This window comes from Natator depressus, chromosome 4 (genome assembly GCF_965152275.1).
Source record: "Natator depressus isolate rNatDep1 chromosome 4, rNatDep2.hap1, whole genome shotgun sequence".
Taxonomy (NCBI): Eukaryota; Metazoa; Chordata; order Testudines; family Cheloniidae; genus Natator; species Natator depressus.
Window position 1 is genome coordinate 119,075,893 of NC_134237.1, and position 24,021 is coordinate 119,099,913.

At 43.9% G+C, this 24,021-nt stretch overlaps 1 protein-coding gene across 1 annotated transcript in view; it reads left to right on the top strand.

Annotated features, from left to right (window-relative positions):
- The window catches only part of CPZ (carboxypeptidase Z), a 55,498-nt gene that overhangs the window by 19,769 nt on the left and 11,708 nt on the right, over positions 1–24,021 (top strand). Inside the window, exons 2-7 of the mRNA XM_074951768.1 lie at positions 4,562–4,585; positions 5,638–6,012; positions 6,720–6,935; positions 8,942–9,138; positions 9,820–9,981; positions 19,539–19,697. Coding sequence (XP_074807869.1) covers positions 4,562–4,585; positions 5,638–6,012; positions 6,720–6,935; positions 8,942–9,138; positions 9,820–9,981; positions 19,539–19,697 — 1,133 coding nt within the window. The remainder of the gene's footprint in view (positions 1–4,561; positions 4,586–5,637; positions 6,013–6,719; positions 6,936–8,941; positions 9,139–9,819; positions 9,982–19,538; positions 19,698–24,021) is intronic.

Here is a 24,021-nt window from a genome sequence, read left to right on the forward strand (position 1 = left end):
TTCCTCACCCTTTTGGTCCCAGTCAGGAACTGACCTGCTAAGGCCCTGCACCACCTTTTATCTGAGCTTGCGGAGTCTCAGAGACAATGTTACAAATCTGACCATGCAGCCGCTAAATGACACTTGCTGGGAGAGCCGCATTGACAGCATAAGGCCAGTGAGGTACCAAGTGACTGAGGTTTACAATGCCCTGATGGAACTGCTGCAGTTGAGTAAAGCCAAGGCTGGAATCTGAGCCAGGTGCAAAGCCTGGCAAACTATATAGCTGACTTTAAATTTCTGGTCTCAATTGTGGGTTGGCACGATATCTTGATATCTTGTTCCAAGTAAATGTTGTTGGCAAGACATTACAAAATCAGTCAATGGACATCGCGACTGCTACTACTTTGATGAGAAGCTGCCTTGATTTCATTGTGGCCTACAGAAATAACGGATTAAAAGATGTCATCACTGCTGCCAAAGAAATGGTGGCAAACTTAGGAGTTGAGCCTATCTGCAAGGAAATGCGTATTCATCGGAAGAACAGACAGTTTGGTTACAAGAGCAGAGATGGGTTGATGGGAAGCTCGGAAGAAAAAATCCAAGAGGGAGTTTTTTCGCTTGTGTATTGACACTGCTCGAGTGTCCGTCAAAGACAGGTTTGGACAAATGAAGCACCACAAAAAGACCAGGGTTTTTTTTGTATGACCTTAACAAGCTGCTGGTGGACTGGAAAATACTCTTGAACAATTGTATGGAGTTTCACCGGATGCTGACATATGGGGAATGTTCGGATGTCAATGATAAAACCTCTATGTCGAATTGGACAACATCCATCATGCTTTGCCACATGAGAAGCACTTTCCACTCCAAGTTCTACAATTCATTCATGATGCAGAGCTGAAGGACACTTTTCCTAATGTGTGGAAAGCTTTGAGGATTCTGCTCATGCTGCCGGTCACATTTGTGAGTGGTGAGCACAGCTTTTCAAAGCTCAGGCTCATTAAAACATATCTTTGATCAATGAGGAATGACAAGAGACTGACATCACTTGCTATTTTATTGCTTGAAAATGCCATTGGCCAGTCTTTGGATCTCTCTGACGCTGTGCTTCAGTTTGTGAGGGCAAAGGTGAGAAAAGTGACCTTTTGAACTAAAGGAGTAGGGTTAATATTTTAAGGCTATCATCTACTGTAACTCTTACTGTAACACTATTTAATACTGGTCCTCCCAATGTTGGTGCACAGTTCAATTTCTTGTACATTTCATCACAGTTTCAAGTACATTTCAGTTATTCTTAAAATTTAAAAGTTTCTGTAAGCTTAGAAGAAACAAATTTTTTATTTGCTTATCTATGACATGAATAAATACAGATTTACAGATCGTAGTGTGCAGATTTATCTTCTTATATGCCACGGATAAATCTGCATGCAAATCATGCATCCAAGTCATGAAATGGGCTACAGGTGCAATAAAAATAAGGCATTCAAAAATTTAACAAATAGGGGGAGGAGAGTGCTGAAGATGCTCCTCGCTTGGGGTGCCATTTGGTCTAAGGCCAGCCCCGGCCTCCAGCAGGGGGTCACGAAGGGCTATATATACCCTATTACAGGGGATTTGTGATTATGGACCAAGACCAATGAAGAACATGAACTTGGGCAAGTCACACAAGCCCTACTTACACTCACCAATGGTTGTCAGTGGCAGTTCCCCCTGCACTGATGCTGAACCTGATTGACCTGCTAGTGTGGACAGGGAACAATCGTTTTCTGGAAATGATTTTTGTCTCATCCATCCTAACAGGTAACCCATGAAACAAAGGAACTATTGCTAATAATCACGGTGGGAAATGGGTCCATTCTGTGAGTGCAGAGAAGAGGCTCTTGAGGCTTGATTTTGAAAAATGTCCTCTGATTATATAGGCAGAAATAATTCCTGGTGCATTTCCCAGTATGAAATATCTGAACACCTGATTGTTCCTTTGCATCCTATATGCTACAAAATGCACCCACAGTTACCTCCAGTCATAACATTGTGGATGCAAGAGGCAGGTTTGAGGGTCTCAACACAAAAACTAGGAAATTGGTCTCTCTGTCCCTTAGCCTCTTCAGCTGTAACTATAGTTAATAATAACGACCTCACAGGGAGATTGTGAGGCTGAGTTAATGAAAGCAAACTTAAATCCTCTGACAGAAGACACTATATAGATCAGGGGCAGACAAACTTTTTGGCCTGAGGGCTGCATCGGGTTTCGGAAATTATATGGAGGGCCGGTTAGGGGAGGCTGTGCTACCCCAAACAGCCAGGCGTGGCCCAGTGCCCGCTCCCTATCCCCCCCTGCTTCTAGCCCCCTGACGGCCCCCGCCCTGGGACTCCTGCTTCATCCAACCCCCCCTGTTCCCTGTTGCCCCCCGGGACCCCTGCCCCATCCACCCTCCCCCCTCGCTCACTGTCCCCTGACCGCCCCCGGAACCCTCACCCCTGACTGTCCCCCACCACCCCATCCAACCCCTCCTCTCATTCCTGACTGCCCCCCCAGGACCTCTGCCCCATCCAACTCCCACTTCTCCCTGTCCCCTGACTACCCCCCGCCGCCCCATCTAACCCTCGCTCTACTTCCTCACTGCCCTCCCGGGACCCCTGCCCCCATTCAACCCCCCGATCCCCACCCTCTAACTGCCCCGACCCTTATCCACACCCCCGCCCCCTGACCACCCCCACAACACTCCTGCCCTCTATCCAACCCCTCCGCTCCCTGCCGCATTACCGCGCTGCCTGGAGCACCGGTGGCTGGTGGTGCTACAGCCGCGCCCCCGGCTGGAGCCGGCCGCGCCACTGCGCAGCACAGAGCACCGGGTCAGGCCAGGCTCTGCAGTTGCACTGCCCCAGGAGCTCGCAGCCCTGCCGCCCAGAGCATTGTGCCGGTGGCGCAGTGAGCTGAGGCTGTGGGGGAGGGGGAACAGCAGGGGAGGGGCCGGGGGCTAGCCTCCCAGGCCAGGAGCTCAGGGGCTGGGCAGGAGGGTCCCGTGGGCCGGATGTGGCCCGTGGGCCGTAATTTGCCCACCTCTGATATAGATGCACTAAGTATTGTTTATTGTTATTACCATTATCTACCAAGCCAGGACAAAAAGCCTATATGAATAGTATATATTCAAAAATTTACCACAAGATTATTGGTCACCACTAATTGCTGGTGTCAAAAATTAAATATTTATAATAGCACAGAGCCGCAGAAATGCTTTACAGAGTAATGTTAATTGATGATAATTCAGGATACATAACCAGACTCATTTCCCATTAAATTACCCATTGTCAAGATCAAATTCCAGGGCTAATTTTGTTTTCATGTTAATGATTTTGCTTTGGTTTCCAGAGAGTGAAAAATTAGTTGGTTTCCAGAGAGTGATTAACAGTGTGAATTCAGATAATAACTCTTAAATATGGTGGGAGTAGTAATTCACGCTTTTCTTAGTGGACATAATGCATTTGGTTTTATAAGAACAAACATGATGAGCTAGCTGCCAGTCTCCCATTGACTATAGCTACATGGCTAGATCCCCAATATACACCAGTGAAAACATATTCTTTGATGTTTATGAGGCTTGCACATAATTGTTACTTCCAATGGGGCACTGAAAAAAACCCAACAGTTTGAGTCTTATTTTAGTAGCATCATTTTGCCTTAGTTGCCAACGTTAGAAAAGTTAAAAAGGTAGAAGAGGTGGTGGAAGATTTAAAATAAAAATTGTCTAATTGCTTTAGAGAGAAAGGGACATAGATCATGTGCGGGCCTATATATTGTGGTGTGGATAGATTTGTTAGGAGCTCAGTTACTACAGTGTTGAACATGATATAAATGCTTTAGATTACATTACATTAGATCAGGGGTTTTCAAATTTGATTGCACCGCAACCCCCCTCTGACAACAAAAATTACTATATGACTGCAGGAGGGGGGACTGAAACCTGAGCCCACCTGAGTCCAACCACTCAGGGTGGGGGAGTGGGGGAGGGCAAAGCCAAAGCCTGAGCCCCACTGCCCCAGGTGGGGAAGGGGTCAAAGCCAAAGCCCAAGGGCTTCAGCCCCAGCCAGGGGGCCTGTAACCTGAGCCCTGCCTCCCAGGGCTGAATCCCTCAGGCTTTGGCTTGGGCCCCGAGCCCCAGCAAGTCTAAGCCAGCCCTGGCAACCCCCATTAATGGGGTCATGACCCACTTTGGGGTCCCGACCCACAGTTTGAGAACCACTGGATTAGATTGATATTCCTGACAATAATGGTCATATTCTTCCTGTCTGGAATGTCAGCGGGACACAGGAGAGCTGAGGTTTTGACATCACACTGAACTTTTCCTTTCCTTCCGCACAAGCCACAGTAATATTGCATTGTGTTTCCCTTTGGTATTCAAGGCCATTAACTGATTGCCACATACCTTTGCATCTGTAAAAAGTCTCTTAACTAGATATGTTTAACTTTGAGTTCAAACATTTGAGATTCAGCAAGAACTACAGTACTAGACAGGTATTGCAGCAGCCCTTCTCTCCTGTTCATGATGCTAATCCCTATTTATCTTCTCTTTATTTGCAGGACAATGCCAAACAGGAGAAAAAGGTATGGCATAGCTTCTCTTTCTCTCCCTGCCTGCCCCTCCCAGGGCTCTCAGCACCCTGAGTATTTCCTAGTTATTTCCTTGTTATTCTTTCCTTCAGCTGATCCTGGACCCTGGCAATACTGCTCCATGCATTGGCCCTAGTACTAGGTACTAGAGAGCAATGGGAGATGTTCTCTCTCTCCCAGGGCAAGAGTTTGCTTCCACTACTGTGATATCATCTCGTACCAGCCTGGGACCTCAGCACAGAGTGTAAGACTCAGACTTGGACATCCAAGTTGCCCAGTGTTGTAGTATCCAATACCTCTACCATACGTCATAAATACCAGTTTATCCTTTTGTTTTTTTAATTGGTTAAATGTTGCAAAAACATTTCTACTTGCTAGAATTTTTAAAATGAATCTGCTTTAGCCCATATCCTCTAGTACAAATGTATGGTAGAAGGCAGATGTCAGCCACCTTTTCAGCTCCACCATGCTGGGGTTGATATGCTCAAGCTCTTGTCCCTGGTGTGATATAGAGCAGTCTTGGGGTTACTCTAACTTACACCAGTTGTCCATCTCAACTGTTTTCTCTGGCCATGCTACCTATTCTGGCCCCAGGGGGATTCCACATGACAGGGGAGTCCGCAGGCATCCAAACTCTCAAAGCACCCACTGTGGTGGCCAGAATCTGTCCATTTAACTATTTCAAATTTTGAATTTGTAAATACACCAGAAATCTGATTTTAAAAGTTAGACTCAGCCAATCAGAGAACAGAAATATGACCATGTGTCCAACAAAAATTGAAAATCTAATTGAAATTTTGAATACTGGCTCCTTGCAATGAACGACTCACAAACAAGCCACGGACTAAGAATCATTTCGCAAATAGTTTCAAACAATAAATATATCTGAGAATATTGTGATCAATTGCCATACAATCTGTGAACAGCAAATAGATTAACTTAACTGAGCCTGTTATTCAATACATATTATTTGAGCAGCTGTATTGGATTCAGTGTGATTAATGAGCAAGGTATTTTTCACATGTTCATCTTATCATTTCTTGTAGCAAAATGCGTGGACATCACCTTAGGCTCTTGTGGTGACGTTCCCTACACCAAAACAATGTATCCTAATTTGCTGGATCAGAAGTCCAGAGAAGTGGTTGAATTCAGCTCTGAATATATTCTCATGAGTGTGCTACACAACTTGCTTCAGGGAGAATGTAATCCTGATCTGAGACTCTTGAGCTGCTCAATACTGGCCCCACAGTGTGAAAAAGACAAAATGATAAAGCCCTGCAGACACGTCTGTGAAAATCTGAGAAAAAATTGCCTTCCTGCATTTGACACAATAGACATGGCTTGGCCCTACTTCTTAGACTGTGATCGCTTCTTTGCTGGTGAAGAAGAAGGTTGTTTTGATCCACTGGCAAAGCTACGAGGTAAGAACTGAAGCTATACAGGCACATCATAAGAAACTATCCATGACCGCTACAATATACCGACAGACTTTGTATTATATCTTAAAATCTTACCTGAAATTTTAGAACAACAGGAAATGCACAATACTAACTAGCTCATGGAAGGTAAATTGCCTTTGTGAATGTTATTTTTTTGTTTAGCGGTATATAGTGCAGGTGACTGAAGTCAGTTGAGTTACACCAAGGATGACTTTGATCCAATAGATTTAAAGGACCAGTCTCTATGCTGAAGGCTGAAGTTTACCTGTGTACTACAGGCCGGTTTTTAGCTGGTGAAGCTCACAGCAAATCTGGCTGCACATCTTAAAATATCTGTCACCGTGCAAGTGCAGTAGCTGGTTTTGGAGACTTGGACTAACATAGTCGGGGATTGGTCCTGCTTTGAGCAGGGGGTTGGACTAGATGACCTCCTGAGGTTCCTTCCAACCCTGATATTCTATGATTCTATGATGCTATGATTCTACCTCACACGGAAGAGCAAATAGAGGAGGTTCTTGTTCAGATCTAATGTCTTGATTCAGGCTCATTTCTAATTTCCATACTTTTATTTTTGGAAATGTATGCTTTATGAACAGAGGGGCAGGTGTTTGTTCACTGTATCTTGATAACCCCATTCCGGCACAAACTTTTTGACCTCACTTAGTTGCAGTTATAATTTTTCTCTGCAGGGGAGCCAGAATTAGCTGAGGAAGATTTACTTGTGGAGGTGCCTACAACTTTAATTCAGTTCACCCATCATTCGTATTACAAAATGGTGAGCATTTTGAAGAAGACTGCTTCTAGGTGCTCCCACATTGCAAGAACTTACAGCATTGGCCGTAGCTTTGAAGGGAGAGACCTTTTTGTGATTGAGTTTTCAACCAATCCTGGACACCATGACCTGAGTGAGTAATAATGCTCCCAGCTGCAGTGTGGACATAACTCTGACAGCTAGCCTCTTAGGGTGAGATTTGGTGAACTTCTATCATGTTCCCTATAGATTAATAGATTTTAAGGCCAGAAGAACCATTGTGATCATTTAGTCTGACCTTCTGCATAGGACTTCCCTAGATTAATTCCGGCTTCAAGTCCAATAGCTGTCATTGAACTAGAACATATCTTTTAGAAAAAACATCCAATTCTGATTTTAAAATGTCCAGTGATGGAGAATACATCACCACTCTTGGTAAGTTGATTCAATGGTTAATTACCCCCCCTTCAATATTTTACCCCATTTCTAGTTTGAATTTGTCTAGCTTCAACTTCCAGCCATTTAACCTTGTTATACCTTTCTCTGATAGATTGAAGAGCCCTGTGTTATCAAAGGTCACACAGGAAGTCTGTAGCAAAGTAGGGATCTGAATCTCCCAAGTCCCATGTTAGAAGCCTAACCACTAGGACATCTTTCACCTCCAATTAAAGGAACAGTGGTAGCACTGTCCTTAATACTATAATGTTCCATTGGCCAGTGGAATGGTTAGGTAGCCTATAAACCAGTAAATAAACATGTTTTAAAATAAAACAATAATTCAACATGTTTTATCGTAAAAATGATACATTAGCAGGCAATTACACCACTCTGAACAGCATAACGGGGCTTTTAAGAGGGCAAAAATAACTCCCAGAGCAGGAGGCCTTTATGACCTATGTAAAGCTGGTATGAAGGCTCGACTCCATCCCTCCTCCCTGCTTCAGGCATACAGAGTTTGTTATGGTTAGAGAGAAAGATGAGGATGCAGACTGGGAAAAGGGAAGGGGTGTAGCTAGAATGCACTGCACTACAGCTATGCTCTAGTTTCCACGACTCATAGGGAACCATGGGACGCAGAGCATAATATAGGGGCATCCTGAGGCTACTCTAACTTACACCAGAGGCCTCATAGGCCCCAGAATAGAATTTAAAGCTACATTTGCACCCTAACCTGATTCCTGCTCCAAACACAGGGATGGTCTAACAGAGAATCAAGGCCATAATACTATATACATGCTGTTGTCGTATACTTGGTTTCAGAATCTATGGTGATGTGTGCATGTGGCAGGCAAGGTGGCTCTGTAGCGCCTCCTTCAGCGTCACCCATTGTATTTCATCCACTCCCCATCTTGGTCTGCAAAGTTTGGCCACCTGCTTGAGGTAGGGTAACCTGTGCCGTAAGCTGGGCATCAGTTTCCAAAGAAAAATAGCAGCTCAGGATTCGGCTGTCTGCCACTTTAAACAAAGAAGAAAAAATCCTTCAGAATGCAAGTGCTTACTTGCAGGACTTAGAGTCAGGTCCTGGCCTGGGCTCTGGGTTAGCACTTAGGTGCTCCTCCTGTGTCCCAGTCTCACTCAGCTCTGCCCTCAAGGAAAAGCTGGCCAAACGTCCTAATTGGCCTGCTGACTCTTGATAGGTCAATATTTCCTCCTGGCCCTTCTACGTCTCTGGAGGACTGCCTTGTTGGTCACCTGGTGTAGATGGATTTTCCTTGGGCACGGAGTGTCAGGACTCTCATGCCTCCAGCAGAGCGTAGAGAAGGCCTGATAGATCCCATCACAGTGTAGTCTAGCTGATGTCTGAGCCAATTATTCTTTTCCTAGATGTTTTTGATTGCAGTCCTCTGAAAATACTCTGATTTACAGTTAGTTTTAGCTGTTCTCATCATTAACCGCAGTGATTGCCTCATAACATTGTGAATTCTTAACAAATAGTTCACTTTATTGTATAAAGAAAATATATTTAATTTGTTAACTGACTTGAAGTTGGTGCAAATGGATCTGGAATTGACATGATGTTTACAGGAAAATGCATGTTAAATTACTGTAAATAAAACTCACTGACTCATCTGTCAGCTATCTGCGTTGGAAGGCCTTGGGAAGGCATCCAAATGTTCTCAGAATTACAACAAATCATCTCATTACTCCATCTTTTCACAGTGAAGCCAGAATTTAAGTATATTGGAAACATGCATGGAAATGAAGTTGTTGGAAAAGAATTGTTAATATACCTTGCACAATACTTGTGCTCTGAATATCTCCTTGGGAACCCCAGGATCCAGACTTTGATAAACAACACTAGAATTCACCTTCTGCCTTCACTGAACCCAGATGGGTATGAACTTGCTGCAGAAGAGGTAAAACACTTTTTGCAATGAAGTGAATATGTTATAAAATTACCCTGCAAAAGAGAAAAGAAAATCTGGGGTTTGCGGGATTTGGGTTTTGACAATAGTTGACTAACAGATTTTATTCCCATCTGATTTGATGGGTGTCTGCTCTATAGTGCCCAGATTAACAAAACTAACAGGTAATTTGGACCAGATTTTCCATTGTTCCTGCTTGCATACTGGAGGTTTGATACAGATGAAAATCTGTTTGGACATTCAGCAGCCTGCCCCTATCAATATTTGAGCAAAATGCCCAAGAGCCAATTATGACAATTGAAATTGCTCCTTTTATTTTATACAAACTTTTCGTTTAATATATTTTCTTCCTCAGCTAGAAGATCAAATGTAATTAAATATTAATATTTATTATGTTTGCTGAGCCCTGATTTAAACCTGTTTAACAGCTGTTGTGTTTGACCTCTGAGTCACATTCGTGGTGCTCACACGTGCTTTTGAGGTCCTTTGGGATAAAGGGTGTTCTATAAATAAATATATTATTTCCACTCTCTGGACACTTTTAACAAATCTCCGGTGCCTTTTTGGCATTTCAGACTTCCAGTTGGTCATTAGCAAATAACATTTTTAAAACCCCAAACATTATGAGACAGGCAGGATTGGATCTATTTAATTGGCTTCTTTCTTTATTAGGGAGCTGGTTACAATGGATGGATTAATGGACGTCAAACTGCTCAGAACCTTGATCTTAACAGAAATTTCCCTGACTTGACATCTGAAGTTTACAACAGAGCCGGGCTCCGATGGGCACGCCTAGACCACATCCCCATTCCACAGTCCTATTGGGAGGGTAAGGTATGAATTACAGACCTTTTATCAAATATTTTGAATAAAGGCTCAGATAATTATGAATATTTAAAAAAATCAGTACGAAGTTATCCTTGATGCTTGTTTGAGCTTAATATTATTATTCTTATAAGGAGGACTAGTTGGATGTGCATAGGATTTGCATGATAAGTCATGGGCTGGTCTTGGAAGAAAAGGCAAAAGCCTCAAATGACTAGCAAACAAAAATGTCACAAATAACAGGTTTCTGTATTTAATTAAACTATACGCTATTGTACAACAGAAACAATTTGATTTTTAGAAGGGCTGAGCACCCACAACTCATATTGACTTGATTATTAATTAATTATTATTATTAAATGTATTATTTGTATTGCGGTAGGGTCTATCAGCCCCAGTCATCGCTCGGTGCTGAACAGACAGAACACCAAGCTGGTCCCTGCCCCATGGAGCTCACAGTGACTTCATTGGGAGTTACGTATCCTCAGCATTTCTTGGAAATGACCAAGTTGACATTTTAACAAACAGCTCAAGTAATTGAAGCTGCTATCTCAATGCCTACTTGTTCGCCCCCCCCCCCCCACCAGCAGTACTGGAAGGTGGGTGGGAGAAAGCAGCTGTTACCTCTCCTCCCCTGGTACTGGGAGCAGCAAAAGGAGCACTGGGCCTGAAGTTAATCATCAGCAACTTAAGTAAGTCATGTGCTTGCATAGTAATAGTGTGATATTCAGGAGTGTTTTAGCTCCTAGCCCCAGTCACAGGACAGGTCTACCAAAGGCTATACCCCTGTCATGAGGCAGGGAGTGGTTTCCCTCAGCTCCAGTAGCTGCAGTTGCAATTTATCTCCCTACAAACAGAGGAAACACAAAATCCATCACCTACTGTAAGTGTGAGGCAAAACACTAGCCCTGAGTCTGAGAGCTCCTGCTCTCTCTTCAATTCCCCATGCAACCCTGGTTTTCATTTGGGTGGGTTTTCAGTGAAATTGATTCAGTTGTTTGCCAGCATGCAATCCCAAATGTTCAAAGTCCTAGAGAGGATGGATGATCCAGAAATTACGATGCTGGCAGGGGACTCTGGGGAGTCCCTTCTTCTCCACAAATCTTCACCATGGGCAAGTCATTTAGTCTCTGTGTGCCTCACTTCCCCATCTGTACAATGCGGATAATAGCACTGCCCTACCTCACAGGGGTGTTGTGAGAATCAATACATTACAGAGTGTGTGTTGCTCAGATACTACCGTAATGGGGGCCATAGAAACCCACACCTTCAGTGACAGCTGGGAGAAATGTGCTGGTTATGTGCTGATCCTGCAAGGTACGCTATGTAGATGGAGCCCTGAGCCCAGCTGACTTCTCTCGATGCTCTGCATAGGCATAGAAGCCCCCTGTGTGGAGCAGCTGGTAGGATCAGGGCCTTGATGATTTTCAGCTTTCAAATGAACTAATAAAGAGAGATGGTGGATGGCAAATAGGGGGCTTGTGAAACATAGCACACTGCAAGCCTCAGAGCACAGACTGAGGGAGCCTCAGAAGAGAAGAAATGGCCTTGATAGAACTAGATAAAATTTCTTTGATGAATAGTTTATTCCCATCCTCCTCCCAAACAAAAGGCAATTTCAGATAGACTGAAACTGTTCATGAATTAGGGTCAAACATGGCAAATAGTGAAATGTCTGAGTTTTCATTTAGAACTGATGTTTTGTTTAGAAATGTAGCTAGATTTAACTTAAAATAATAAAATAAAATAAAAAAAATAATAACTAATAATAAATCTCTAAAAACCAAAAAGGCAAAAAAACCCCCCAAAAATAAAACAGACCATTTCATTCAACTTGAAATTAAATTTGCATCTTTGTGTTTTGGTGAGAAACTGAAAAACTGGTGTTTTGGGGTGACCCGAAATGCCTTTTTTCCCTCAGAGATTTGCCACTGAACCAAAACAATCAATTATTCGCTCAGCTCCAGCATTAGAGCATTTGAAGCAGAGTTGGAGGCCTAGTAAAGAGGTTCCAAGAGACAAATAGGAGAGGTCCCAAGAGATAATATACGAGGGGGAGAGAAAGAGAGAGAGAGAGATTCCAAACAAAGCAGAACTCTGCTGCCCTGAGAGCTGGGCACCTTTTTTTTCTGTTAATCCCAATAGTGCACAGTCATTGACATTATTTACATTTAAAATCGTGCATTGTTATTGCATTGAGTAATGTCTCTGAAGGACTGAGAAGGGCCTGGGAAGTGGTCTTTGGCCCTGACCATGCAAATAACTCCATGTGGGCAGACCCTGCATCCAGCACAGAGCCTTGTTATTTTGAATGGGGCTCCAAGCAGGCGCGGGGGGGTCTGCCTATACAGAGCCCTTGGCAGGATTAAAGCCTTGGTGAGCTAATTGCTGGTGCCATTTGGCTAGGGAACTCTGCATTGGACTCTGTCGCCTCCAGAGCTGTGTGCTGTGTAATAGGCCATACGTGTGTCAAACACACTTGGGGAAAGGCAGGGAAGAATTGTCACCAGTTTTACCCAGGCCTATGTGGAAGATTTCCCCCTGCTGTACTATTGTACTGGGCTGCATGCCTCTGCATTAACATGAGATTGGAAGCCTTCCAAGGCAGGGACCAGGACATCTTTCCTGCCTTGTCTACACTTCCAGGAGCTGCAGAACTGAAGTCTCAGCCCAGGAAGAGAGGGGACAAAGAGAGATTTATGCTCATATTCTGGGCTGCTCCGAAGACTGATGCAGCCAACAGCATAAGCTGCAGCAGCTCCTGGCCACTCTGACTTAGCCCAGCCCAGGCTGCCTATGGACTGCGGCCCAGCCCAGAATTCCTCTAACACTATTCACTGCATAATGTTTACATTCTTGCCCCTAGTCTTTTCCCAGTTGCCCCCTGCCATGTGTGTGGCATGCTCCTTAAACATGACTTTATGGTGGGGAGTAGTGTAGGGCCACTTACAGAGTGCCCTGCACTTGTCAGATTCTCCCCCGGACTCCCGTTGTGCCTTTACAGCCCCATATGCCATCACAGTAGCCTACAGAAGCCTGGGTGGGTGACAGAATTTGTCCCTAGGATTTTTGTCCCAAATTTCCCATTGTTGCTACCACAAGTTCTGCTCCCCTAGTGACAGAGAATGTGAGCGCTCCAGTTCAGAAAAGGCATAGGCAGCCACTGGCATTTTAACCCCTCTGTTGACTCAACCTGCCCTTAACAGAAACAAAATACACAAAATTACGGAGGGGTTTCAACATACCAGACGCTACAACCATTCTACTGCAGGCCTTTCACTGCATTTTACAGAGGAATTAACCATGAAGGAAGTGACTATTTAACACATCACAAACACACAGAGAACTTGTTCCCTCCGTAACAAGCAGCTCAACAACATACAAAGTACCTTCCGATGTGTATTGTGTAGAGAGAGAATGAGAGAACCTGTCATCCTGTGACCTTGAAGGCACACAAAAAACTTCCCTGACAACTACAGTTTCATTTAGCTAAGAGACGAAACTGCATGAATCTTCTCTCTGTGCGGAGTTAACCTACTCCTACAGCAGTGGGCACAGAAGGGCCATATGAGTTGTTGATGTAATGAGCATCAATTTTGCTAGGGATATGAACCATTTACCTTCATGAGGGGACGCTGTTATGGAACTCAGCTTTGTGCATGTAAAAGCATTAGTATGTCTGCTTCAAAGCCAGCCTTTCAACTGTCATTTACTTAATAGTATTTATTATCCAGCTTATTAAAGTAATTATGCAGGTATTCCAAAGCACCACATGGAGACCGGAAAATTGAAAGCAAGCTATTTAGCTCTTTGCCAGTCACATAAACTCAGAAAAACCCCTTCCCTTCCCATAATCCTTGCCCTCACAACAAGCTTTGTTCTCTGTTATTACCAATTATTGTAATAAATGGTCAGAGTTTAAATTGAGAAACATTATCAGAGATTAAATAAATTAAATTGCCTTGATCCATACAGGATTTGGAGGCTTATAGTGGATGCTGGCAGAAACTGTAGGAAATCTAGTCCAGTTGTTTCTAAAAGGAAAAAAAAGAAATCATCTTTACAGACCATGGAGACAGTGGCTAAATACGATATAACCGACAGAAATGGGAATCAGGTTTAAAAAGGGTAATGGCCATTCACTATTTATAACCAAATTATCTAGTTCCCTTCTAATTGTATCTTAAATTGCTCTTGCAAAATGGATAATTTAAGAATGATTGTCTGTGACTGAAAGGCAAAGGACTTTTGGTGAGTTAATAAACCACATTAAAGAAATAATCTATGAATAGTCAAAGGGTAGAGTCTGATACCATTGATGGAGCTGAACCAGAAGGACGTAGGTTTAAAAATATAGTTTCTTTAAAGCTAAATTGCTATATGGGTTGCAAAACCTAATTGTTTTCCACAAAATTTGCAGCAATAAAATAATAATGGTGTAAAGTTGTCCTGCAGTAACCCAAGAGGTTGAATACCAACCTCAGGGCAGGCAACGGGGCACAAACTGCAAAATAGGTGTGCTTTTTGTACTTAGATTTCACTAAACCAATTATCAAGTGGAAAGTCATGAAGCACTGTAACAGCCTAACCATGGAGTCACAGACAGTACCCTTGGATACTCCAATTTGTCTTGCCACACAGGCGAGCCTACCTTTGTGATAAATGGTCCCTTACACCAAGGATCACAGCAATATTCAGGTTACTGTCTGTCCCAAAGGCCCAGTCACTTACCCCAGGTCAGTTGCTCTTTAGATCTCACACCAAAGACAATGCTTGTAGCCAATCCTATAATAAACTATCTAAAGATTTATTAACAGGGAAAAGGAAATAGAGTTCTTTATAAGATGAAAGCAGGAAAACACACACACGAGTCACAGTTTTACATTTGAAAAGGTAATAGAGGTTTCTATAATAAACAAGCTGTATATGTCCTATAGGGCTAACCCACGCTAAGCAGCTGGGGATCCCTTGCTTATGCTTAGAAGCTGTATGCCCGCAGAGTCCAGGAGTCATAGAGGTACAGTTCCTTCTTGTTAGGGTTTTTTTATTCTCTTTCCCCCATGTGCTCTAAGCTGTGAACTCAGATGATGGGTGGAATCAACTTGCATAACTTCTCTTCGTGGGCGTGGAGCGAGAGAACAGAGAAACAAAGTCTTTTGTTCTCTTCAGTGTCCCATAATAGTCGTTGTGGTGTTGATGGGCCTTCCTTGTTGACCAGGATGTAACAGCTTTGGAGGTCAGCACTTCACACTAGTTAATGTCTCTCTCCTGTCTAGTGATTTAGAATGTCACAGAAGTTTACATTCCAAAAGCTTAAATATTACCTTACGATATAGGATACAGGTGCTGTAAGTGAGATTAATGCACACAGCAACACACCAGCAATCAAGAAAGTCTTAATACTAAACACAATCTTGTAATTTTAATACCTATTTTAATAATATTAACACAGAGGTGAGCCAGACTGATTCCAGCTAGGTATTTGTTCATATTCGGTTAAGACATGGGGACCGTGGCATGGGCTGGCATCTGGTCTGCCAGCATCACAAACGGGCTCACTGTCTTGCGGAGTATGTAGGTATCTAACAAGGAAGTAGACTAGAGAGAAAAACATGGAAAGAGGTTGAGTTTGGAAGTTCTCTGAATAGGACATTCTGGGCTTGTCCCAGAAAATATTGATATAACAGTTAAATAAAAGACTTTTACTGAAATCTGAGAGTACCTATTTCCGCAAGAATAGGACAGGGTCTGTGTTGGTGCCTATTCACTGCTGCAGAGAGGAGCAAAGGAGCAGACAGTTTTGCGTGCTGAAACCAGAGAAGAGGATTTGAGCCCCCTCTGCAGCAGGCTTCCCTGTTACTCAACAGCCTACAGAAGAGCTCTTGTGTGGGCACTGACAGAACGGAGAAGCATAGGAATTGCCACAGCATGGTCCATTGGCCATCCAGCTGATCCCAAGAGGAAACCCATGAGGGCATCAGTGCTTCTCCAGGCTGTATTAAATTGTCTGCAGTTTCTGCTTCTGAGAAGGGATGGATTTAAAGGGAGCCAAGGCTTGGGAAGGAGGCCCAGGAATCAGCCCAGAAGGGTCTGATTTTTTTTACTAATTCCATGGGATCCATGGGGTCAGGTCTCAGATTCCCTGTGGAAAGCCCACTCTCACTGCAAACCCATAAGGGAGCCTTCCTCTGAGACTCCCCGAGTTCATTCTCACAAAACTTCCTGAGACAATTTTCTCTCCCCCACCTTTGGTATGTGTGTACCTGTGTGTGCCTGAAAGACTTCTCTAGTGTCCTTTACCCATGGTGCTCAACTCCCCAGGGCTTTTCAAATGGTCTCCCTTCTTCTGAGCCATAAGTAAAATCCTCTCATGCTCTTGAACATATGGGGGAATTGCCGTATTAACAAACTTGACAATGGTTAGGCAGCCAGTGTGCCTGACATGCTGACAAATATTGTCTCATTGTTCCTTTGTATTCCCCAGTCTGACTGTCTCCACCTGTTATCTCTTGTCTTAATTCTTTGGGGCAGGGATCATCTTTTTGCCTAACACAATTTTATCTTAGTCCATTACTAGGGATCCTTTGTGCTACGGCAATGCTACAAATGAATTATTATAATGATAACTTCCTGATAAAGGACCTCTTTGCTTCCTTTTTCATGGGAATCAGTAGCATTGGGTTCACTTTAAAACACTGAGTCAATTGTGGGGGAAGGAAGGGGATGATATTTTCCATCCTGTCTGCCACTCCTAGCATGTCTTTCTCTCTGGGCTCACCTGTAATACTATAGCTTTTAGTGATACTGGCATGCAAATGTATGCAAAGGTACTAATGGCTTTTTGTGTATTGGAAACTGGAGCATAGCTAATAACCAGGATGTAGAACTTCAGTTATCTCAAATGATGATAAACCACAGAAGAATTTGCCATGCCAGGTCCTGTAACTCATGTTCCTAAATGTGAACAATACTTCACTTCCCTACTCCTTTTCCTGTTTACACAGGGTCGGAGGTGCCCACAATTCTTCACTACTCCTTCTGGTCCTTAACACAGATTCATAGGTCTTGGCATTCCAGTCTTTTTCTCTTCAAACTTCTCTTGACAGTGTCTTCCCATCGTATCGTCAGTCTTCCACGCCCTTTCTTGCTGTCCTCTTCCTCCCAGGCTTTCTTTGCTGATCATTCTGATCACATGTCCATCCAACCTCAAAAGTGTGCTCTCCAGCCTCTCTATCATTAAGAGTTCCAAGTTCATCTTCCCCTTAATATCTTCCATGAGCACTCTGTTCTCATGTCTGTCCTCTGTTCGCCTGCCATTCTCCTTTCTATTAGCTGTATCTTCTTTTCTTCCATCACTGTAACACCCATTTCCAAACCATAGATCAGACAGGAACCAACTTAATTTTTTTCTTTTAGTTTTGTACTTAATTGCCAGCCCCACAATACGTCTACCAGCTAAATGCTAACAACAATGAAGTAAAAATAATGTGTGATTCCTGGAGTGTTGTTATTCTGACTATCCCTCCCCCAGTTCTTACCACATAGCCACCTGTCCCACAGTGTCCAGGGCCTATAAAATCTTCACTAATAAATTTTTACACAGTGCCTTACAAAAAATACGCCCTGACTGTTTTGATACATGTGCACTACAATATGAACATTCAGACAGACTTCTCACTGCAGCTGCCTAGGGCCAGCACTGTAGCTTTTGTTACACGTAGACCCAGATTTTTAAAGGTATTTAGGTGTTGCGGCACTCAGCATTGCAGTGCTGATTTAGGAGCTTAAATTTCATTTTCAAACGGGATTTATGCTGTTAGGAACCAAAATCCCATTGGAAGTTGATGGGATTTAGGCACCAAGGTGCTTAAATCACTCTTGAAAACAGCTACTAAATCACTTAGGTGTTGCAACACTGAGCATCCCAACCCCTAAATATCTTTTCAGATTTCGGCTTTAGTGACTTTTCTTAGTGTTTTCAAGCCAGCTGACAGCCAGATGTTGGAGGGATCTAACTGATGACAATTCATCCAGTATTTTCATCTGAGCCTGGCACCCTGACATACCGCAAGTGCAACCTGGCAAACTACTGACACAAAATAAATGAAGCCCCACTCTCTGCCAATGGCTACATGCTCTGCGGAAGAGCCCTAATCAAAAACTGGCATCAATATAAAGGACCATTCATATGGGTCCTGTGAAACCGTTGCCCTGGCTTTATCACCAGAAAAGGTGTTTTCAGGTTGTTCTGCACTGGTTAGTGTGTGTGTGCATACTGCCCTCTTGTAAATGAAATGGTAGCCCTGCTAAACAAATATGTTATAAGCACCCATACCAATGGCTAGTCTACAGTGGATATAAAGCCTAATGCTGCTTCAGCTGCCTTCCTCAGTTACCCAGCACTTCCTACACATTAAATGGAGTAACAGTATTCCACAGTGGTGTCTACGCCACCTGGATAAGAATGCCACTTGCTTTTACTGAACTGCCAACACATTTCCTGCAATATTTACAGGGGGGCACTCGGGAAGTCACTCATGCAAGTGACCAGCTGACCAAGGGATGGTCGTCCTCCAACCTTGATTATTTTATGATAGGTGATGGTATTTAAGCATGAGGTGACAGAGGGCTTTAGCAGCCCTGCATAGATCCATGCACGGCTGGGCCCAAAGTAAGATCCTGACCCTCCTTCGCTTTACACCTCGTGTAGTCTTTGATATTTGTGCAAACATGCTGCTGTTCTCATTTGGTAGCATTTTACAGCCACTTTGCACTCACATTGCACAGCTGTCAATGACCCCACAAGGGTGCAAATGGAAGGAGAATCCCTCCGTAAAACTAACAACTCTCTGACAGCTGTATTTCGAGGCTTACCCTAACTGGCCACCAGGTGTCACTGTTGCATTTAAGGAGTAGCTAATTATAATGTAGCCCTGAATGAAATTATTCCTCAGTAACTACTGAGGCCAGATAAGTCCCTCAAGAGGAAACTGTTTACTTCATAGCATTTTGCAGTTGAGTTCCAGCTTGTCCAGGGAAAATTTTGAAAGCAACATGTTACATTTTCATTAAAATGTGACCACTATTATGGCTCTTAATCTTGTTGCAATCTGAATTTTAGTTCAAATCACATCTTATTATTATTTAATTGTATTAGTATAGCGCCTAGGAACCCCAGTCCTCCCTTGTGCTAGTTACTGTATAAACACAGAACAAAAATATAGTCCATAGCAGTCTTTTCTCCATTTGTGATGCTTTTTCCAAAAATGGCAATTGCCTCTGGGGTCTGGGTGGCTAGGAATTGTGAGTCTGACTTTCCATTTTGTTATAACAATTTTTCTGGTCCTGGATTTTGGGGTCCAAACTCCATGGTTGTTACATGGGACAAACAACCACCACCCCGTCCCCTAATGGGACATCTGGGGAATCACACACAGTTTTCTTCCCCACCACACTCCTATCTGCAGGTGTTTCTATGAGAAGGGTCATGCTGGCCCCAAATTATTTTAAGTGAATCCATTCTAAACAGAATGTTCATTCAAGTGATTTTTCTTTCTACTCTTCAGGTAGCACCGGAGACAAAAGCAGTTATGAAGTGGATGAGGGCTATACCATTTGTATTGTCTGCCAGTCTCCATGGAGGTGAATTAGTTGTTACCTATCCCTATGACTTCTCAAGGCATCCACTAGAAGAGAAAATGTTCTCCCCTACACCTGATGAGAAGGTAATACTTCTTTCAGATGGCTACATAAACGAGTACAACTCCAGATATGGAACTACTTGGAACCAATCCTTTTAACTCTGAGCTGATGTGGATTTTTTCAATGCCAGACTTGCAACAATATCTCTAAATATGACATGAAAGGGTGAATGTAATTCTGCAATCATTACACTCTAGGGGTGGGAATTGCAAAAGCGCTTGGTGTTTGTCTAACGTCACTCTCAGGCCTGGTTACACTTCAAATTTAGGTAAACCTATTCACATTGCCCAGGTATGAAAAATTCATTCCCCTGAGTGCCAGAGTGAAGGCGACCTAACACCTGGTCTAGATGTCGTTTGACTGATGGAAGAATTCTTCCATTGACTTAGCTACTGCTGCTTGGGGAGGTGGATTACCTACACTGAAGGAAAAACCCCGTCCATCAATATAGGAAGTGTCTACATTACGGTGCTACAGCACCAGAGCTGCCGCTGTAGCTGTAGGACCCATAGTGTAAACATGGCCCCAGTGAAATCAGTGGGAGTTTGAACATTGGCTTCTAAGGGACCAGCGTTGTGCTAATGCTGAGTGCTCCTATTGTCAGACTCAGAGGGAGTAAAGAATAAGACTTGGAAAGTTAAACTATTTACAAATCTACTCATAGGAAAGTTTATTTCCTGTAGCCAAACCAATAAATGTAAGATTTCAGTGACAACACATGAGGGCCTGACTGTCCACTTTCCTGCACCTTCTAGAGCCATTTACATATATACAGTTCTGATTTGGTAGCATTTTGCACACGCTTTGCATTAGTGTAAATAACTCCACCAGGTGTAGGGAACAGAGAACCTGCCCCTTAATATTTAAGGAGTTAAGGGTCCAATCTAACTCCCACTGGCTTCACAAGGAACAGGTTCTGAACATACAGTTCTTATCTTCATTTAAACTGAAGAAAATAAATGATGCCAAAAGGGGGCGATATTGTAATAGTTATTCCAGGTTAAGACGAAATAGTGAATATTTGTCTTTCCGGGCCCTGATTTGGAGTATTCTTCATTTTGGGAGCTTTCAATATGCTACACAATTTTCAGCCTACTTCTTTTTGATTTCCTAAAAGTAGTCCTTGACACAAGTAATGAGAAGTTTGAGCTTTTGTGACATGTCAGAAATCCCTGGCCGTCTTAAAAAACACCACTTTCTTTAGCAAACAAATGCTGCAGAGAAACAAAGAAATCACTTTTCCTTAGTGTGATGCACAAACCCTTGTGTTGAGGAGTGCAGGACTGGGTTGATTCCTTATGCAGGCTGGGCACCAGAGATCTGCAGTTAGGAAACTGGTATTAAGTGTCTTGTTGTGAGCTGCATAAAGTCTGCTGTTTGGATACTCAGTGATATACTTAGCAGGGGAAGCCACACAAAGTAGGGACGCTGAACAGTGAGAAGCACATAGCATGTCACAAATAGATTTACTGAATGGTAATGCAAACTACAGGACGTTATGAAGAAGAGGGGGAAATCCATTCTTTATCTGGTAAGGAGCAGATGGTTTACAGCTAGTGAACTTAGAGAAAAAGCCAAAAAAATCCCCTATGTTAAATCACTGATCTGTGATAAAGGTTCCTAACTTAGCACACAGCTGCATGTTCTGTGAATTGCTTTCAATCAAGGGTGAGCAGTTAGCCTCAGAAAAGTCACTGGAGAACAGAAAAGAGCTGAGGTTTTAGTGACTGGAATTGTAAAATCACCACTCAGATGTTTAGTGCTCTGCCTTGTTTTCTTTGTCAGTGAGGGACTGCTCTGTGGAGTAAGGTACCATTACACATGAACAATGATGTCACAGCCCTTTAACAATGCTCAGGTGCTGAATGCCTTCTGCACTGGAACTGTTTTTTTCAACTTCCAGTGACATCATGGGCCTCTGAGGATATTGTATGTCTACACAGCAGCTAGACACCCATGGCTGGTCTGTGCCAGCCGACTCAGGCTCGGGCTGGGGGGCTGTTTCACTGCTGTGTAGATGTCTGGGCTCGAGCTTCAGAGTAACAGCCGTGTGAGTCCCTGTATTCGCAAAAAGAAAAGGAGTACTTGTGGCACCTTAGAGACTAACCAATTTATTTGAGCATAAGCTTTCGTGAGCTACAGCTCACTTCATTGGATGCATACTGTGGAAAGTGTAGAAGATCTTTTTATACACACAAAGCATGAAAAAATACCTCCCCCCACCTCACTCTCCTGCTGGTAATAGCTTATCTAAAGTGATCACTCTCCTTACAATGTGGATGATAATCAAGTTGGGCCATTTCCAGCACAAATCCAGGGTTTAACAAGAACGTCTGGGGGGGGGAGTAGGAAAAAACAAGGGGAAATAGGTTACCTTGCATAATGACTTAGCCACTCCCTGTCTCTATTCAAGCCTAAATTAATTGTATCCAATTTGCAAACGAATTCCAATTCAGCAGTCTCTCGCTGGAGTCTGGATTTGAAGTTTTTTTGTTGTAATATTGCAACTTTCATGTCAGTAATCGCGTGACCAGAGAGATTGAAGTGTTCTCCGACTGGTTTATGAATGTTATAATTCTTGACATCTGATTTGTGTCCATTTATTCTTTTACGTAGAGACTGTCCAGTTTGACCAATGTACATGGCAGAAGGGTTTTTCCTTGCTGTGCAGAGGAGCAGCATCAGGTCCCTATTGACCAATACTTGCTGTAGTGAAATATTTCAACCCCCCCCTTCCCCCCCCCCAAAAATAAACAGTTGCCTGTGACTTTATGTTTGTGAGCTTCCTTCTCCTTACATACCAGCTCTCCAGCTATGGGACTCCACAGACTGCTCCGGAGATATTCCTGACTCACACTTGGGTGGTGGAGAGGAGAATCAGGCCCCCTGAATCTTACAGTAATCATTGTGCCCTTTCTCTGTGAGGGACTGTGCACTGGAGCCTCATTTAAATCTGGGGCACCAAAGCAGTGTTTCCTCTCAAATTGACTTTAAAAAATTATTTTAGTTGGAGGGAGATCAACGTGTACTCTCCTCCCCGCCCCCCTCTTTTAACCTTATAACTTTTCCAGTGCTTGTAGCAACGGTGGGTCTAGCAATGTTAGCAGTATCCCTGTAAATGTTAGAGTTATAAAACCACACCTGTTAAGTGACCTGCATTTAACTAATCTCATCTGCAGCTGCTGTTGTCTGGGGACCTGCAGCCTGAAATATTGTTGCTCTGTTTTAGCTGCTGTTCTGTTAGCTGTAACCTCTGTTCTGACTGCTGACCCAGTGGAATACACCTGGGCAAGGAGGAAGAGGGCAAATTTGTGTCCTTGGTTGCAGCAAAAAGTAAAGCACCACAGCACTGCTGAAGCTAACCTTGAAGGCTCAGGTTCTCCAGCCTGCTGAATTGTTTTTGGGCTGAGTCAATGTGTCAAAGTGTACTTAAAACAGACTTAAATAGCCAGTGATACTCCCACCTATGTCAATATATTCTCTGGTGGTATTCTGGCCCCTTTGTTACCCCTTCCTGGTTCCACTGGTGTTGGGGATGTGGGACACTGCTGTGTCTGGTTTATCCCTAGCAGCCAGATTAGCTCGTTACTCCTGAGGGCATTCTGCCCCCCAAAATTTGCGCATTGGGCATATTGGGCATTCTGCGCCCAATATTTTAAAATTCTGCAAAATTCTTCAAATCTTATTTGTCAAATAAATGTGGAGGCTCCAGCATGGCAGTGGGGAGCACAGGCCGCTGGCTACACAGAGCGGGGAGATCACTGTGCAGCTCCCACCCCGGGACACAGACTCAGCAGTGAGGCTGCACCCAACCCGGACACAGCGCAAGGACCGGGTCTCCCCAGAAACACCCCAGGGCCCTGCCCCTCCATGCTAGGTGCAGCGGGTGTGGGCAGGCAGGCTCAGCAAGGCAGGATCCAGGTGTGGAGGGACTTAGCATGGGGGGGATCCAGGTGTGGGTTGAGAGGGTTCTGTGTGGGGCAATCTGGGTGCAGGGGGGATCTGGATGCACAGGGGCTTGTTGGGGGGGTTCTGGGTGTAATGGTAATGGAACTCTGCAGGGGGATCCAGGTGAAGGTGGTTGGGACTCAGCAGGAGGGAGTCTGGATGTGGGGGGGGGATAGAGCTCACTGGGGGGTGTCTAGGTGTGAGGGGCTCAGTGGGGGGTCCAGATACTGGGGGAGTGGGGCTCAGTTGGGTGGGGATCCAAGTGGATTTGGTTGGGGCTGGTGGGGTGGGGATCCAGGTGGCTTGTCGGGGTGGTCCAGCTGCAGGGGGAGAGGGGCTCATTGGGGGGTTCTCATTGGGAGTGTGTGAGGGGGCTGAGACTTGGTGGGAGGGTCTGGG